The sequence below is a fragment of the Balearica regulorum genome, chromosome 1 (assembly GCF_011004875.1).
Source record: "Balearica regulorum gibbericeps isolate bBalReg1 chromosome 1, bBalReg1.pri, whole genome shotgun sequence".
NCBI lineage: Eukaryota > Metazoa > Chordata > Aves > Gruiformes > Gruidae > Balearica > Balearica regulorum.
The window spans coordinates 204,224,068-204,240,840 of NC_046184.1; the positions used below are offsets into that span (position 1 = coordinate 204,224,068).

General features: G+C 36.6%; 1 protein-coding gene across 1 annotated transcript in view; it reads right to left on the minus strand.

Annotated features, from left to right (window-relative positions):
* The window catches only part of ARHGAP42 (Rho GTPase activating protein 42), a 172,786-nt gene that overhangs the window by 25,223 nt on the left and 130,790 nt on the right, over positions 1 to 16,773 (minus strand). The window contains exons 9-17 of the mRNA XM_075742338.1: positions 16,596 to 16,696; positions 13,296 to 13,405; positions 10,459 to 10,537; positions 9,412 to 9,451; positions 8,313 to 8,375; positions 6,604 to 6,678; positions 5,824 to 5,908; positions 4,510 to 4,568; positions 3,607 to 3,712 (exon numbers count right to left, since the gene is read on the minus strand). Of these exons, the coding sequence (XP_075598453.1) occupies positions 3,607 to 3,712; positions 4,510 to 4,568; positions 5,824 to 5,908; positions 6,604 to 6,678; positions 8,313 to 8,375; positions 9,412 to 9,451; positions 10,459 to 10,537; positions 13,296 to 13,405; positions 16,596 to 16,696 (718 nt within the window). The remainder of the gene's footprint in view (positions 1 to 3,606; positions 3,713 to 4,509; positions 4,569 to 5,823; positions 5,909 to 6,603; positions 6,679 to 8,312; positions 8,376 to 9,411; positions 9,452 to 10,458; positions 10,538 to 13,295; positions 13,406 to 16,595; positions 16,697 to 16,773) is intronic.

A 16,773-nucleotide genomic window follows, 5' to 3' on the forward strand; every position in this document is an offset into this window, starting at 1 on the left:
GCCTTCATTAATCAGGTTTATGCAGACATCTGCTATGTTTTCCTTCCAATAATAAACTCAGATAGCTTGTGATGTTACACAAACATTAGCAAAATGACCTATCTGATGTCAGAGTTCGGTGGTAAATAACACAAATACTATCCCGTCACAAAGATTAGAAAGGCAGTGACAAAAAGACTGTGAGATTTTCCCAGGGCTACTGGGGGATTTTGTTAGAATCAGGATCAAACCCATGTCTGAATTCACACATTACCCTTTCTCTCAGTCTCACTGATGAGTAGGCACTAATGAGTAGAATAGTAGAATTATCTTGGTACAGAGGTGAGATAGACCATTACAATTACTTCTGTAATAAAGTAATAGTCCCCTTATGTTGAACAGAAACATTTTAGCACCCCATTTACACCGAGAAGTAGAAAAAGGGAAAATATGGGAAAGGGGTTTGTACTGGAGACATGATTATAAACCGCAGGAAAATAAATACCTATCTTCTTACATGTTTCCCAAGTTGCTTCATTAAGTTATGCCAAAAAAACTTTCCAAAATTTTACTTCAGGCAGACACATTGGGAGAGATCGTTATTTAGAAGCCATATTATGAAAATTACTGCCTTGTTAAAGCACATTTTTAGCCAATTACCTTAATTTAATTTTTTTCTGTAACATACCTTATGTTTGCCTTAGGTCACTAGGGGTTTTTCAGAAGTCCACTAGTAGTTTAATGAAAATGGAATTTTGAATTACTCAGCTCTAGGTTTGTTAGAAAAACCTAGAAAAAATAACCCTTTGCAACGTTACTCTGCTTTGTGCTGCACACACAGGCACAAAGTCTCTTACCCAAACATTATAATCTTATAGCATAAGAGAGAAAGTAGTGTTTGTCCTGTGTTTGGGTTTCCTTGGTTACAAATTTGGTAGCTCGGTTAATAAAAGGAATGGTGAATTTAATAACATTGTAACCAGAAAGGACTTTCTACAAAGCATTTCAAAGGCTCAATTTCTTGCAAAAGAGAAAAAACCCAGGCCAGTAAATGGATCATTTTGCCAGCCAATTTCCCCTGACCTAGTCCTGTTGAATAGACACAGGCCAAGGTAATCACGCATTTCAGGTAGCCGTAAGGCATTCATTAAGGTGCAGTTGCTTTCTCCTCAAAATCTCTTTCTTTGATATATCACCAGTAAATTTTTGATACTGTCACACTGTCAGACTCCCGACTATCTACCTTAGAAAAGTATGGTGTTATTAAATCATACCAAAGAACGATTTATTCTTTAAAGTAGACAGGTAATTTGACTAGGAAGGTTTAAAAAGTGAGTTACCTATCTGAAAATAACACCAAACTTCTCGTGTTTGCTTAGCTGCTGACTGAGTATATATGCATACAGTATCACCTCTCTGCAGGGTGTTTTGCAGGATTTGCTGGGTTTGTTTGTTTTTAGTATGATCTACATCCCACAACGTTTAGATCATATTTGCACAGTGACACAAAAGTCAAGGTAGGGAGAGAGGTAAAGACCTTAAGACCTAAACCAAGAAAAAATAATATTACCCTTATTTTATAACCCATAGTTAAAGGTATAGTATTTTCACCTAGGCATAAAAGCATACATAAAGGAACTGAGCAGCTAAAAGAAATATAGGGAAAGGATGCACATTTTGAAATTGGATTTTAAATAAAAGAATGAAGAAACAGGAGGTTGGGTTTTTTTTTTCATATTTTCCCATTTACATAAAATTTGGCACTTTATCTGCCATTTGTTCCTTGAAAAATCTCCACGCAGTGATAGGAAAAAAATGAGGAAGGAAGATAACTAATACACTCAAGAGACTAATTTTGAGTTCAGTCTTGTTAGAATTGCTAGCATAAACAACAGCTGGCAAATTATATGAGAAATTAGAAGAGGTGAATTAAATGTTGGAAAGAAAAGAACTGAAAGTTTTCAGTATAAAACCATAAAATTAAATTTATCAGAAATGAGAATTGCATCAAAGATGTGATAGGCAACACTTAAAGAGAACAATTAAAGAAGGTAATACTACTGGCATGCTTTTCTTTCAAATGCTTCTGAGGTCATACTGAGAATAAAGAGGCCAGGAAAAGAGGTCAAGAAAGAAAAGCTTGCCTGTAATTAATTCTGCCTAGAAATAAGTCAGTTCCTATGTATATATAGTTCTAATTTTGGGGCTCCCAGAATAGCAGCTTTCACAAAATCATTAATCCCTCCTTAAATGTTTTGACTTTTTAGAGGGTTAGAAAGCAGTAGATATTATATTTTTTAGCTAAACAACTCTGTGAGTAAGGAAACGTATGAAACTTGCTTTCACCTGGTACTCTGGGTTAGCCCATGTCTAACGAGGTGCAAGGTCTGCCCAATCAGTTTGTGCAATGGAAACTTTCACAGCAGTTCCCCATCATGTTAGTTCTCCAGAGGCTAATGACATAAAGAGCTAAAAATAATTTATTAGGGCTAAATAATTTCCTATCAAAGAAATTTTTAAAGTTCTCACGTCAATAAGAGGAAGCCAAACTGCATTAGGCTCCATTTTAAACAGCTTACTGCAGGCTATGGCTCAAGCTGTGATCAAAAAAGCAAAATAGCTGGGATGTAATGAACGGAATGAAAATGATATGGACTCCTCTCTTATGTCTTCTACATATCTCAGTCATGTCGGCCTTCTACTGAACTGCTGTTTCAGTATTCACATTCCCAGATCATTGAGAAATGTACTAAAAAGTATTCAGCATCCTAAATCAGTATAAAATAATACATAATAAAAAGTATTCAAGCAAATACCATTGAAAACTGACCAACGATTTAGTAAAACTTACATGAATAATACTTGATGCAGAAACAGGATAAATTATAATGTAATAATGGGAATTATAATGTAATAATGGTAAGTAATCATAGCTAGTGATATAGAGACATAAAAGAATAAAAACTTGTCTTTTTTGTCTCACAGCACATGCTAAGTGTACTTCAGTGAAGACAGAAGGTCATCGGTTCAAAGAAATGCAAAATCTTTTGCATATGACATTTAATTAATACTCAGAGAAGCTGACGGAAAAAGGGAGATTCAAAAGTGGGTTTGGACATTTATATAGATATCAAAAATATAAATAATAATATTTAAAATTAATGTTTTCAAATGATACTACACTTCAGAGCTGTTAGAGAGAAAAATAAGATCAAACGTGAAGGACAAGTATTATCACATTAATCTACTCTCCATTTCTGAAACAGTGCGGGACCTCGAGTCAGATGCAAACCAGTGTTTTCTATCAACCTCAGCATAGCTTCAGATGTTTCTGAAAATTAATTAGTGCCAATTCCTGTAGTAAGTAGGAACACGAATGAAAACGTTGAGTGGGTTTATTTTATAAACATAGTTGGTCATCTTGGTGACTCTTTATGGTATTATTTTTTATTTTGTTTCTACAATGACTATTCTTCAGCTAAGTTGAAAACAGCATTTCAGAAATTAAATGTAATTTCAGTTGACATTGTTTCAACACAGGGAATGGATTAAGCAACACTGACAAATTCAAAGCAGAAATAATCACACCTTACAATAACATCAAAGAGAAAAATCAAAAAGAATTACTTGACCAAGTGCTTGATAAGGATGTCCAGCATCTCTCTGTTCTTCTCTGGTAACTTATGCACAAGTGCATGCACTGCCTCAACTCTGTAGTTCTGATCATCAGACTCTGTTTAATAAACAGAAAAGAAATATTGTTAATAAATTAGAACATGTGCTAGGACTACAAATGGCACCAATGCCTGCACGCTAATACACACATGCATTACAAGAAGCCAAACACAATTAGCCTTTAAAATGATTAGGACAATTTGATTATGACAACATTCTGAAATTTGTATTTTAAGTAGCTTGCAAAAAGCATGGAACCAATGAAATTAGCGGCAATGCTGACCCAATGTGCCACTTCAGTGAAATCCAAGATTTTACTCCTTGATATTTAAAATATCTAAAATTGAGTGTCTTTTATTCTTACCAAGGCAAGAGGAAATGGGGAAATAACTTCAATTCTAAACTGGAGTCGTTAAAAAAACAATCTTACTATCTCTGTATCTGATTACTCCATTTGTGAAAAGGAGATAATTATCACCCCCTCCAATTTTTCCAGGCAATCTGAGAAAATAAAGGTCCCTGGATGAGAGGGATGAATGCTATAAAAGAATTATCAGCCTGTATAAAACAAACAAACATATAAATCAAGGTTCAAAATTTCATGCAGAAGGCAGTCACACAGAACCTCTAAAAAGATCAGAACAAACCACTCAACAGCTTCATCTAGTGTGACTTCTCTGTTTTGAGGGCTTGCATGTGGCACCGTGCTGTCACATACAGTGACATGGAAGAACTCAGATCCATGACTGTATCACTGAATAATAGACCAAGGAGAAAAGTAAGGATAGTAGCTGAGGGGACTAAGGGTTAGAAACAATATTGCTTTCATGAAAGTGTATTTATTACTTTACTTACTAACAGCAACAATGAAATCTTTGTGCAGCTTGAAAGTCATCAGTGGTTCTGAGAGACACCTGGTTGTAAAAAAATATTAAAAGGAAATTAAAAAAAAAGCATTACTCGAAGTCTTTTTATGTGTGTGATTATGGTAGCCTTTAACATCCGCACAATGTATATTGGTATGTCCTAGGAAACCCAATTCAGTGATGACTGATAACAAGTAGTATACGACTCAGTCATGTACATAGTCTGAAAATCTCTACGAGTTGAATCTGGTGTCACCATGTAAATTAAGAAGGGAAATATTACCGGCACTGACTTCAGCACAGAGACTCACTGTTTTCTGGCTTCCATACTGTCAATAGGAATAAATACAGCTGCAGAACATGGTACAGTGGGCTGCAGAACCAATCTTTTGCCCAAGAAAGGCAAAAAACATGATGAAATTTGGGACTGAAATTCTGATCCGAGAGATCCTAGAAGAGTCAACCTCTGAAAGGCAGACTGAGAATTGCCTTCTAGACACAAACACACAGTTACTGCTAGCTTACGTTCTAATTTCACAAATACAGTACCTACAATGATTTGTGCTTCTGAAGATGTATTATAAATTTCTTCAACCAAAGCCAGTCTTCTCAACAAAGTGTACATGAGTATTCCACTATAAATCCCATGCATATTTTCCAGAGTGAATAGGGATTTCTGATGCTGCCCTTTGTTAGGTGACCGGTTTACAAAATCCAGATTTTTAGAAGGCATAGAACACCCACCATCTGGATTTGATACTTTTTATTATGTTCTTTTGAATGTTATATATTGAGACCCAACAAAGAGGGAAGTACCATAATTCTTGAAAATTCTATCTCTTATTAGCAAAAATTTTAAGAGAAAATGACAGTGTGGGAGGATACTGTGTTTGTGAAGACACCAACAGCATAGCATAAAAACCTATGCTTTTGCAGAGATTTTTATTCTGTTCTGACAATGATGCCATAAAACCTCATGGTACACAGCTTAAAGGATTCAGAAAAGAAAGACTGAGTGCAACAGGTTTTGTGGTTAATGAAAAAAATTTTAAATAAAAACAAGCAATTAATTAAATTCTGCCAAATTTAAGGCTATATAAGGCATGACTATCTTAATAAGGCAGAAAGTGTGTGACAAATTTTAGATTTATTATTGCACATAATCACAGCGATATTAGGCAAGATAATAATATACTCAATTCTTAGCATGCTAATAGATACAAGAAATGTAATATGATCTTAATAAGCAGAAGATTAATGGTCCAGAAAAGGAATACTGAGATTTGTGCAACATTGTACTTACCTGAGGTAGTTTTTTAGTCCGCTTGTTATTGTTTTATTGTCCCAAAGTTCCATATCAATATCCATATCAGGAGGAGATTTAGGGGCTGGTAGAAATTTGAATTATGATTGTGTTATAGTTTGACTAACACACTAACTAGAAAAGCAGCAAAATAGAAGCTAATAGATTAATCATTTAGCTTATGTGATTACTTATTAGCCAGATTAACTACCAACTTGATCAATTTGAATCTTTTAATCTGTCAAAGTATTAATAAAAATGAATTTAGCACTCATATTTAGCACCTGTAAACATTAACTATATGTGCTATATCAAAGTGTAAAGCAAGCCCAAGTCAACAAAGGATTACTAACGTGTTTGGCTTAGAAATTGAAACACAGGTATCAGAGAACAAAAAATAAGCAAGAGAAGTGAAAGACTAGAAGGGCTGTCCATTAAACTGAGTTATGCTGTGTTACAGAACTAAGCTTTGGAGCACTTCTGAAATACGACAAATAGATACCAATAATAGAACTTTAAAGCTAAAAGAAGAAAATTATTTTATCAGTAATTTGCTCATGTATATCAATGATTACATGCAGGAATTGAACACCAATGCACACAAGAAACTACTTAGATGGATCGCTCATGTTAAGACTGCAAACTCAATTAAGTGGCAGTAAGTGCACATAAAAAATTATAAATATTATTATGACACACTCTTCTGAGCACAGCAGTTAAGCCAAAAGGGACCACAGCACACATGCTGCACACTGACAAAGGTTCACTTCAGATACTTACAAAATATGGTATTCATCAGCTTTTGCACCTTGGAGTTTACACCACCTATTCTGTACAGCCCCAGGATTGTAATACCTACATTGGGAAAACAAGCACAATGAAAATAATGAACATATGGTTATTTCAATACAGGCTGATGCATCCTTGGTGTACGTTTTCAAAACATCTAAATGTATTTATGGAAACCTGTACAGTTACATTCTTAAGTTCTGCTTTACTACTGAATTCTCTTCTGGGATATTAAGAAATGCATTCTACTGAATCCACACTGTGCTACACACTAATCATAATCTTGCATTAACAGAATCTTTTTGCATAGAAATTACTCATATTAGCAAACAACAAGAAGATGGCTGGGAAAAGTGAAAAATAAGATCCAAAAGGAGTCTTAAAACACATTACATGTCTACAAGTTTATCTTACCTAGACTTCAGTGGAATTACTATGCACCTGTAGTTGCTTAGACCATCATCCCTTCCAATTAAGATCTGATTGACATTTATAGGAGAAATAATGATTGTACCCAAAATAAAACCATATACTGTATTCTGTTGCAACACTGTAATTGAGAATTTACATGTTATGCATGCATCTCCATCCAAAATAGAGACAGTCAAGTCCCAATTTACCCATAAGTTTCAATTGTTGGGATTTTTTTAATAGCACACATACTATAACAAATAACATTTAAAGTGTGACATTTACAACACAGTATTTCAGTGATCATAATTTTACTGTTTTTAACTGCCTTTTAAAATCAGCAGGATTTAAAAGTCTTCACTTCTCCCCGTTTCAGGTCTTACCATCTAAAAAATGCCCACTTTTCCTTTGAAAACAATGTTCCAAAGTCTGATCTCGCTTAGATAATCTAGGTGTTTTGTTTTGAAACCCTTTTTTTTTCCCTTCCAGAAAAAAATGCAAGCTCTGAGTCAGCAGTGATTTAAAAGCTACATAACACTGTTACCTGAGAAACTGAATTATTGTTGGGCTGTCTGTTGCACAGGGAGACCACAGAGCTTTTGGATTAGAAGACAGTTGCATACCGACAGCCCAGTGCATGGACAGGAGAAGGTTACCTCTTTTTATGGAAGACAATACAGACATACAGACATACCTCTTCATTTGAAAGAGGGTAATTAAAAACTTGCAGTGGGTTGCAAGATATCACCTCATCAGTAGACTGATTCTTTTTTTTTTTTTTACCTTCCCACTACCAAAAATGAGTTTCTAAACATTTCAAAAAATAGAGAAACAATGTGCAAAATGAGTGAATAAAACAATAGGAGTTATGCTCTGCAAAAAAAGATGCTCCAGCAGAGAGTATTCATGCCACTTTTTGGTCTTCAGGTTTCACACCAGAAAGCAAAGTTGGGAGCTGAGGCTCCCTACAGTTTTGCCACAAGAAAGCACAATTTGGTGCACACATATTAAAGACTAAAGATGTGTGCAACTGTGCATTAAGCTGTCTAAACAACATGAAATTACAGAAAATCTTAAAAAACCCCACTTAAATGGTATGTTAAGAACTGTTGTTGGAACTTGTGGCAACAATTTTAAGTCTAGAGCACATAGATAAAATGTGAAAGGTACAAACCAAATGATGGATACAGTTCAAAGCACAGCTGTAAAACACGTAGAATTAATCAAAGTAATATTTGAGAAAAAATACTCACAATAATCTAATACATAATTTGTGATTTAATACACACCTCTTGTTTCTACAGCATGAATACATTTCCTCACAAAGTTGAAACCTGCTTCATTTAAGAACACTATAAAAAGAAGGAAAAAAGGTAATTGTTTTCTAACTTATCAAGACACAAAATCTCTGTGTTTAGCTACATTCACATGTTAGTCAAGAAGGACCGATACACATCTATCCACGAGATTATGATACTTATTCTGTAATACTATTCTTGTAGATATGTCCTTAGCACTCAAAATCCAACTTTCTAACAGTGTATCATTAGGAATATTTGTTCCTTGCACATGCACATAACTGCTCATAAAGTGGTAACACAGGAAAACAATCTTTGTTATTGACTTTAGTGAGCTTATTTCAAATAAATGTACTTCTCCTTAATTTTTGTATCTTCAATGCTCACTGCTCTAACTAGCTAAACAAAGAAGATCTTAAAGCAGCATATTTGTCACCATTAAACACCATCCTATAAAAAACAGACGTAATGGCTTAAATTTTAGATTTCCAGTCTCAAATATACCTCCTATGAAGGTGTATGTCCATATCTGACACATCTCTCTCTCTCTCTGAGATACATACACCCACACATATATTTAAATTATTTTATGTATTTGGGTTAATATAGTATTATGTTAATAACATATATGTGTTATTATAATGTTAATACAATTATACACATAAATCTCATAGTATCTTTACACATACTCATTTTATTCCTCAGTGTATGTGTAATAGGTGAATATACACCTAAAACCAAAAAGATATAATCCATATAGGGATATTATTTCAACATGTATTTACATTTAGGTATACAGACTGCTGATAGAAACTTTTTACAGATTTGTTAAATATGTTGTAGCTTTGGAGCCAATCAAATTTTCTTCCACTTTATGTTTGATAGTAATACAAAAGTTGAGGAATTTCTCACAGTTTACATAGCTTAGGATGTGCTTTTGTGTAACCAAGTAATGTAATCCAATAAACAGTTATTTCATATCAATAGAAAGAAAACGTAAAAATTAATCTCTCTCATGCACACGTCTAGAAACCAGAACGTTACAGAAATCTAGCAATATCTGGTAACTCTACAGACATAAAGAGCTTACTTTCTTCCTTCTTGCTAATGATGGCTGGCAGTGTGTATATCTGGAAAAAAAAATGCAGTAGGTCAATGTTTGTGCTTTAAATTCTTTATTACCATAGTTCTTTAGCTAGCTGCAACACGCTGTGTATTAGCTTGCTGCTAGGGGAAAGCCAGCCTTGCCTTTCACCTTCTCTTGACACACAGCCCCACAGCACTCGCTGAGGTTAACAGCCCTGTGCTAGGACCTCAGCAGGTGGGGAGGGCAACAATCCCACGGCTTTGGTCGCGTTTGCAGTTCTACACAGCTGATCTTCTTCACCTCTGGGGAGAGGGCAGAGGGCCAGCGGGATGTGTTCCAAAAACCTATTCAGGCCTTGAGATTCTAGATTAACTAGAGATTTAATAGCACTGAATTTATAGGTACCTAAAATGTGTTACAAGTCAGATTTGCAGACTCCAAATGAGTTAAATTTCAATCCAACTACTGGTTTAATTTCTGCACTGTTTCAGTCAAGCAAGAAGCTTGCGAAAGCACTCATCTTTCTCATGAAACCAATCAACCATTTTTGTCCCCTTGGATACAGGTCTGGCATCACCTTCATTCAGTGACTATTTTAAGAGCAGATTAGTAGTGGGAAGAAATGTTACACAAGCCTGTCTCTTAGTAGCTTTCAACACAATTTTATGCTCTTTGCAGCGCCTTTCAAGGTGGTGTTTATAGACGGTGCTGCCCGAAAGATGGTTTCTCTTTACCAGTGCAGAAATTACCACTTCACAAATTCTATCATCTCAACTCTGGATCCTGTAAGACAATATGCTATCATATTACTTAAACATTAAATATCCTAACAAAAAATAATAATCTATAAATGAAGGCTTAAATACATTAATAGTTCTGCTTCACTACATTGTACCTATCTTCAACAAGTATTTGTGACAGTGTCTCACAAAGAACAGAAGAATTGTACTGTACTGACTGTAACAGATATTATATCTGAAATGTATACTAGCGCCTTCCTTTAACACGTGTGCCGCAAAACTGTAAAAAGAAAATGAAAAATAGCCTTACTGGTTCCTTTCCATCCATAGCTTCAAGCCAAAGTTTTCGGTTGGATTCTGAAAACGCTTGCAGTGTGATGATTCCGGGTCTGTCAAAAACATACACATACCCTGCAGTTATTAATTTTTTCTCAAACAGTATCCAAAGTCAGAATCCAAACACATACTGACATGAAGTGAATACATAAAAGACAGAGAGAAGGTAAAGAAAGTTGATGGCTTCTGCCAGTTTTATATACAAATGCCAAGCTGAGTATTTTGTTTGCTATCTACTATCACAAGTGTAAAAAGAATAATTGGGTGTAATCAGGTAATTCAAATTAAGGTAATCCAGATTAAGGCTTTTTAAAATTTTATTAAAGTCTGAGTTAATTTCCATTATAATATTCCATCTTGCTACCTACCAACAGATTCTTATCTAGGGATTTTTCTCTCAAAAACATTTTAGAAATAGAAACCAATTTTTTTCTTCTTTCTATTGAGACCATTGATTAACATTTCAGTTGGGAAATTGCACTTGAAGTCCCTTGGTCAGCATGTACAGAAAGAACAGAAATTTCTATGACTGCCATTTTACTTCAAGCTTAGAGATACCTACTTCTAGCTCTGGGTTTCTGATTTAATCTGTTGGCCAAGATTGCAGTCATTGTATAACATGTTTTAATACTCAAATATCTAACACGATAATCCCCAAATACTAGTGTCCTCAAAACAAAAAACAAACAAACAAAAAAACCCTCCAATACATTTTGAACTGACTTCCTCTCTAGTTACTGAAAAAGTTGGTAATTTCTCATAAATTAAAATTACATTCAAGGTAAAACATATACTTTGATGTTCCCTTTTTATATAACTCCAATACAAATAAGATGGTGGTTAATCTCTAGAATAGTTTTCAAAAGAAGTCTGAGCTGAATGTAAGCGTGAAAAACACCTCAGTAAATTTTAAATGAATGGTGTCAATTAGAAGGGCTCATGGTGTGTGTTCTCCATTAGCAGTTCACAAGGGTTTCTTTCAGTTAATATGGTTCTTCCATGAAATGAGATGTGCACATCAGTCTGCATGATTTTCCAATGTTTTCATAAAATAATGTTTCATTTACTGTTTCATTCAATGTTTCATATAATAATACAAGGAAAGAATTAGCTCTCTGGAATAAGGTGTTTGGAGACAAGTTACCCATAAAATCTTACAACAGGATTTTGCAGACTGGTGTAGCTGCACAGTTCTAAAAACACTCTTTCATGATGAAAAGTCATACCCTCGTGTTATTAAGGAAACTTACTGACGTCAATTACTTTTAAAGGTTTTCTGTATTTTGCTGGTGATGTCCAACTTTATACTCCAAGTATACAATATTGTCCTGAGTTTAAAATTTGTTCGAATGTAATCATTATCACAGTCTTTTTGAATCCTCAGCATTTCAATACTGTGTTTATATTTATATGAACCTGCTCACTTCCCAGTCATTACTGACATTAGTAACGGCCACTGCATCTTCGCTTCCTTAGAGGAAACCTGAGTTTTACCAACACGACATTCAGAAGAGATTAACGTAGCCCTTGCATATGAACTGCCACCACATATTTCCAGGTATTTCGTTGTCTGTTTATCTTTTCTGCTGACTTGTACAAAAATTCGTTACTTCCCTGCCAAATATCAAATCAATCGGAAGAGTGAACTTTCTATCGGCCTGTGAAAGGTGCATCCTTATAATAATGACTAAATAACTTTGTATTCTACTCCCTCATTCAATTTTCTGTCCAATTTTCCAGAAGGCCTTTAACTTATAGGCCATACACATTTGTAATCAATCAAAATGTACAAAAGGAATAAATAATGTATGAAAAGTGCCTATAACTGTCTCTTTGATGAGAACTTGAACTAATTGTTCTGTGCAGTTCTGTTGAACTGTGGACGTTCTAGTAGAGTAAGGGAGAGGGAAGGGCCAACGCTCGCTTCTGAATATGTTACAATGGTACTGCCACAAATGTGGCTAATAAATGCAATTCTGCTTAGAAAGAAACAACTATCAATCTCAAACTCAACCTGTCAATTCAAGCTTAGGAGCTTTCAAAGAGATCACTTAGTTTCAACATTTGTTCATATCAAATCTCTATTTCTTAAACTTGAACTCACTCAGAAGTCCTTTTTAGAAAAATAACGTATTATATTTGAAAGTACCAAAGTAGCCTCAAAATTATCATGTAAAAACAGCAATTCTGAATGGAATTTAAAATGACAGTAACAGTCATAAAATATTTCTTGAGAGAACAACTACAAAAGTCAGTCTGTTTATCATGTTTTAGGGGAAAAATTAATTTAATATTTCTCTTTATTCTCAAGCTTGAAAAAATACTTTTACAAAGTACTGTGTGCATATACTTCAAATACAGAAAAGCTGTTTTCATCTATCCTATATAGTTATAATATCCAGGAATAAGTGAAAAAAATTTGTTTAAGTTATTTTCAAAAAAGAAAAATTATGTGCTATCATACATTTATGAAAGAAATAAAATTCGTACAGAATATGCTTATTAATTAGTATTTATAAAAATATTTATGATCTATTTCTATAAGACAGTAGTTTGTTGTGCTACATGTTTTGTAAGAATCCGTCTTGTATCTGCATGGAAACATAATGTAGTTAAGACAACACATATAAAATGTAGTGAATTTTGTTAGTAAAACAGGTTTGAACAACTAAGTCTTGAAAGTCTGGATTGTCTGGATACAAGCATATTGAGAAATACGTGTTCCTATCACAGAAGCAATTATTATATATTGGTTGCAAGTGATTCTATTTTTAATTATATTCAATTTGTTAATGAAAAAAAAAATCAAACCTCTCAAATACTTCAATATCGAAACAGAAACGTTTGTCAATTGAATCTGTCTTTCTCCTGATGCAAGATTTTAGCTTGAATATTTCTGGTGAGCTTGTGACAAGGCCATTCTATAAAACAAAACAAAACAAAATTAGCAGGGACAGCATGCTGATATACCTTGGCTTCACGTCTTAAATTTAACTGTATGAACAGTCCCAAAGAATATGCCTTAAAATAGGGGATTACAATTATTTAGGAACATACAGTAATTTACAATAGTAGGACTTACAACAGTAAGACTACAGTTACTAGCTTTCTATCACATATTTGTAACTTCATTATTAAGTTACATTTCAGGAAACTCTCTAAATCCCAAACTTAACAAATATCTGCATATAGAACGTGGTTATGTTACATGCTAGAATGAATATCATACAATTCTGTGAACTCTCACATGTAGATAAAAAGATTTCTAAAGAATAAAGTTGACTAACTCCACCATCATTGTGAGGCCACTCTCTGTAATGTTGGAAAGGCTGATGCAATCAGGGGAATTTATGAGAAATGAGAGAAAGCAAATGTCACTCATCTTCAAGAAGAGCAAGGAAAAGGATGTGGGGAATTACAGGCCAGTCAGCATCATCTCGATCCCTGGGAAGGTGATGGAGGAAATAATCCTGGAAAGCATTTCCAAATATATTAAGGTCAAAAAGGTGACTAAAAGTCATCAGCATGGATTTAATGAAGAGCAAATCATGCAGGAGCAACCTGATAGCCCTCTACAATGTGAGAGATGGCTCAATGGATGAGGGAAGAACAATGAACATTGTTTATCTCAACTTTAGCCAGGCTTTCAACACTACATTCTACGACAATAGCATGTTTCCTACTACATCCTCACAGACAACGTGATGAAGTACAGACTGGATAAGTAGATGCTGAGGTGATCTGAAAACTGGCTGAACTGCTGAGCTCACAGTGGAAGTCCAGCTGGAGGCCAGCCACTAGTGGTATGGCCCAGGGGACAATACTGAGGCCAACACTGTCTAACATCTTCACCAGTGACTTGGACGATGAGACAGAATGCAGCCTCAGCACATTTGCAGATGATACAAAACTGGAAGGAGTGATTGATAGATCAGATGGATGTGCTGCCACACAGAGGGACCACAAAAAGCAGAAGAAATGTGTAGAAAGGAGCTTCCTTGAAGTTCAGCACAGGGAAATGCCAAGTCCTGCCCCTGGGGAGGAATAACCCTAGGCACCAGGACAGGATGGGCCTGACCCGATGGAAAACAGCTTGGCAGAAAAGGACCTGCAGGTCCCGGTGGGCAACATGTTGACCATGAGCCAGCAATGTGTCCTTACAGCAACGAAGGCCAACAGCCTCCTGGGCTGCATCAGGCAGAGTGTTGCAAGCAGGTCAACAGAGGTGATCCTTCCCCTCTGCTCAGCATTGGTGAGGCACATCTGGGGTGCTGTATCCAGTGCTGGGCTCCTCGCTACAAAAGAGACTGGGATGTACTGGAACAAGTCCAGCAAAGGGCTACCAAAACGATTAAAGACTTGGAGCATGTGTCATATGAGGAGAGGCTGTGAGAGCTGGGATTGTTCAGCCTGGAAAAGGGGGATCACATCAGTGCTTTATCCATAAATACCTGACTGGAAGGACTAAAGAAGACTGAATCAGATTCTTCTCAGTGGTGCCCAATGGAAGGACAACAGGCAATGATCACACACTAAAATACAGGGAATCCCATTTGAAATTAAGAAAAAGCTTTTTTACAGTGGTCAGACACTGAAACAGGTTGCCCAGAGAGGCTGTGGGGTCTCCATCCTTGGAGATATATAAAACCTGACTGGACACAGTCCTCGCTAACCTGCTGTGATTGTACCTGCATTGAGCATGGAGATTTGTGGTGGGTTGACCCTGGCTGGTCAGGTGCCCACCAGAGCCGCTCTATCACTCCCCTCCTTCTCTAGACAGGGGAGAAAAAGTACAACAAAAAGCTTATGGGTCGAGATAAGGACAGGGAGAGATCACTCACTAATTATCATCACGAGCAAAACAGACCGAACTTAGGAGGGAATTCATCTAATTTATTACTAAGCAGAGTGGTAGTAACAGCGTAGAGGAATAAGAAATAAAATCAACTCTTAAAACACCTCCCCCCCCTCCCATCTTCCCGGGCTCAACTTCACTCCCGGCTTTAACCTCCGCCCCCTCAGTGGCACAGGGGTCGGGGAATGAGGGTTGTGGTCAGTTCATCACATGGTGTCTCTGCTGCTCCTTCCTCCTCAGGGGGAGGACTCCTCTCATTGTTCCCCTGCTCCAGCATGGAGTCCCTCTCATGGGAGACAGTCCTTCATGAACTTCTCCAGCGTGGGTCTCTTCTACGGGGTGCAGACCTTCAGGAGCAAACTGCTCCAGGGTGGGGTCCCCCACGGGGGTCACAAGTCCTGCCAGCAAACCTGCTCCAGTGTGGGCTCCTCTCTCCATGGATCCACAGGTCCTGGCAGGAGCCTGCTCCAGTGTGGGCTTCCCACAGGGTCACAGCCTCCTTCGGGTGCCTCCACCTGCTCTGGCGTGGGGTCCTCCACAGGCTGCAGGTGGAATCTCTACACCCCCTCATCCTTCCTCCATGGGCTTCAGGGGGACAGCCTACTTCACCATGGTCTTCTCCATGGGCTGCAGGGGAATCTCTGTTCCGGCGCCTGGAGCACCTCCTCCCCCTCCTTCTGCACTGACCTTGGTGTCTGCAGAGTTTCTTACATCTTCTCACTCCTCTCTCCTGCTGCAAAAGCTCTCCCTGTTTTTTTTCCTTCTTAAATATGTTATCAATCACAGAGGTGCTGATTGGCTTGGCCTTGGCCAGCGGCGGGTCCGTCTTGGAGCCGGCTGGCATTGGCTCTATCAGACACAGGGGAAGCTTCTAGCAGCTTCTCACAGAAGCCACTCCTGTAGCCCTCCCGCTACCAAAACCTTGCCATGCAAGCCCAACACAAAATTAAACTAGATGATCTCCAGAGCTCCCTTCCAAACCTCATCCATTCTATGATTCTGTGCCAATGGGAGTGATTTCTTATGCATTTGCAACCACCACATTATTTCTGTTATTTAATATGTGATTTATGTATGTTATAAAATAAATATTTTTACTTAAATATTTAATTTAGCTATAAGACATACACTGCTCCATGTGTGAAAACAGCCTTACACTTTGTTCACCAATTTTATTTCTTGTAACAGCTCCTGACTGCTTAACGTAAAAGACAGAATATACAGTTCATGCATGTGTTCACATATGTGCAACTCACCACTTTTCCACCAGATTTAGTTTCAGCTATACTCATTGTAAATGTTTTCGTTCCTTTATCATAATTGCAGTAATGTTTTACCCATGTAAATCCAAGAGGTCCTAAATTAAAGAGAGAGAGTATTAAAGATAATTATTTTGGCATTTTATCACTATTTCAGTTGGGGTTAGATAGAAAT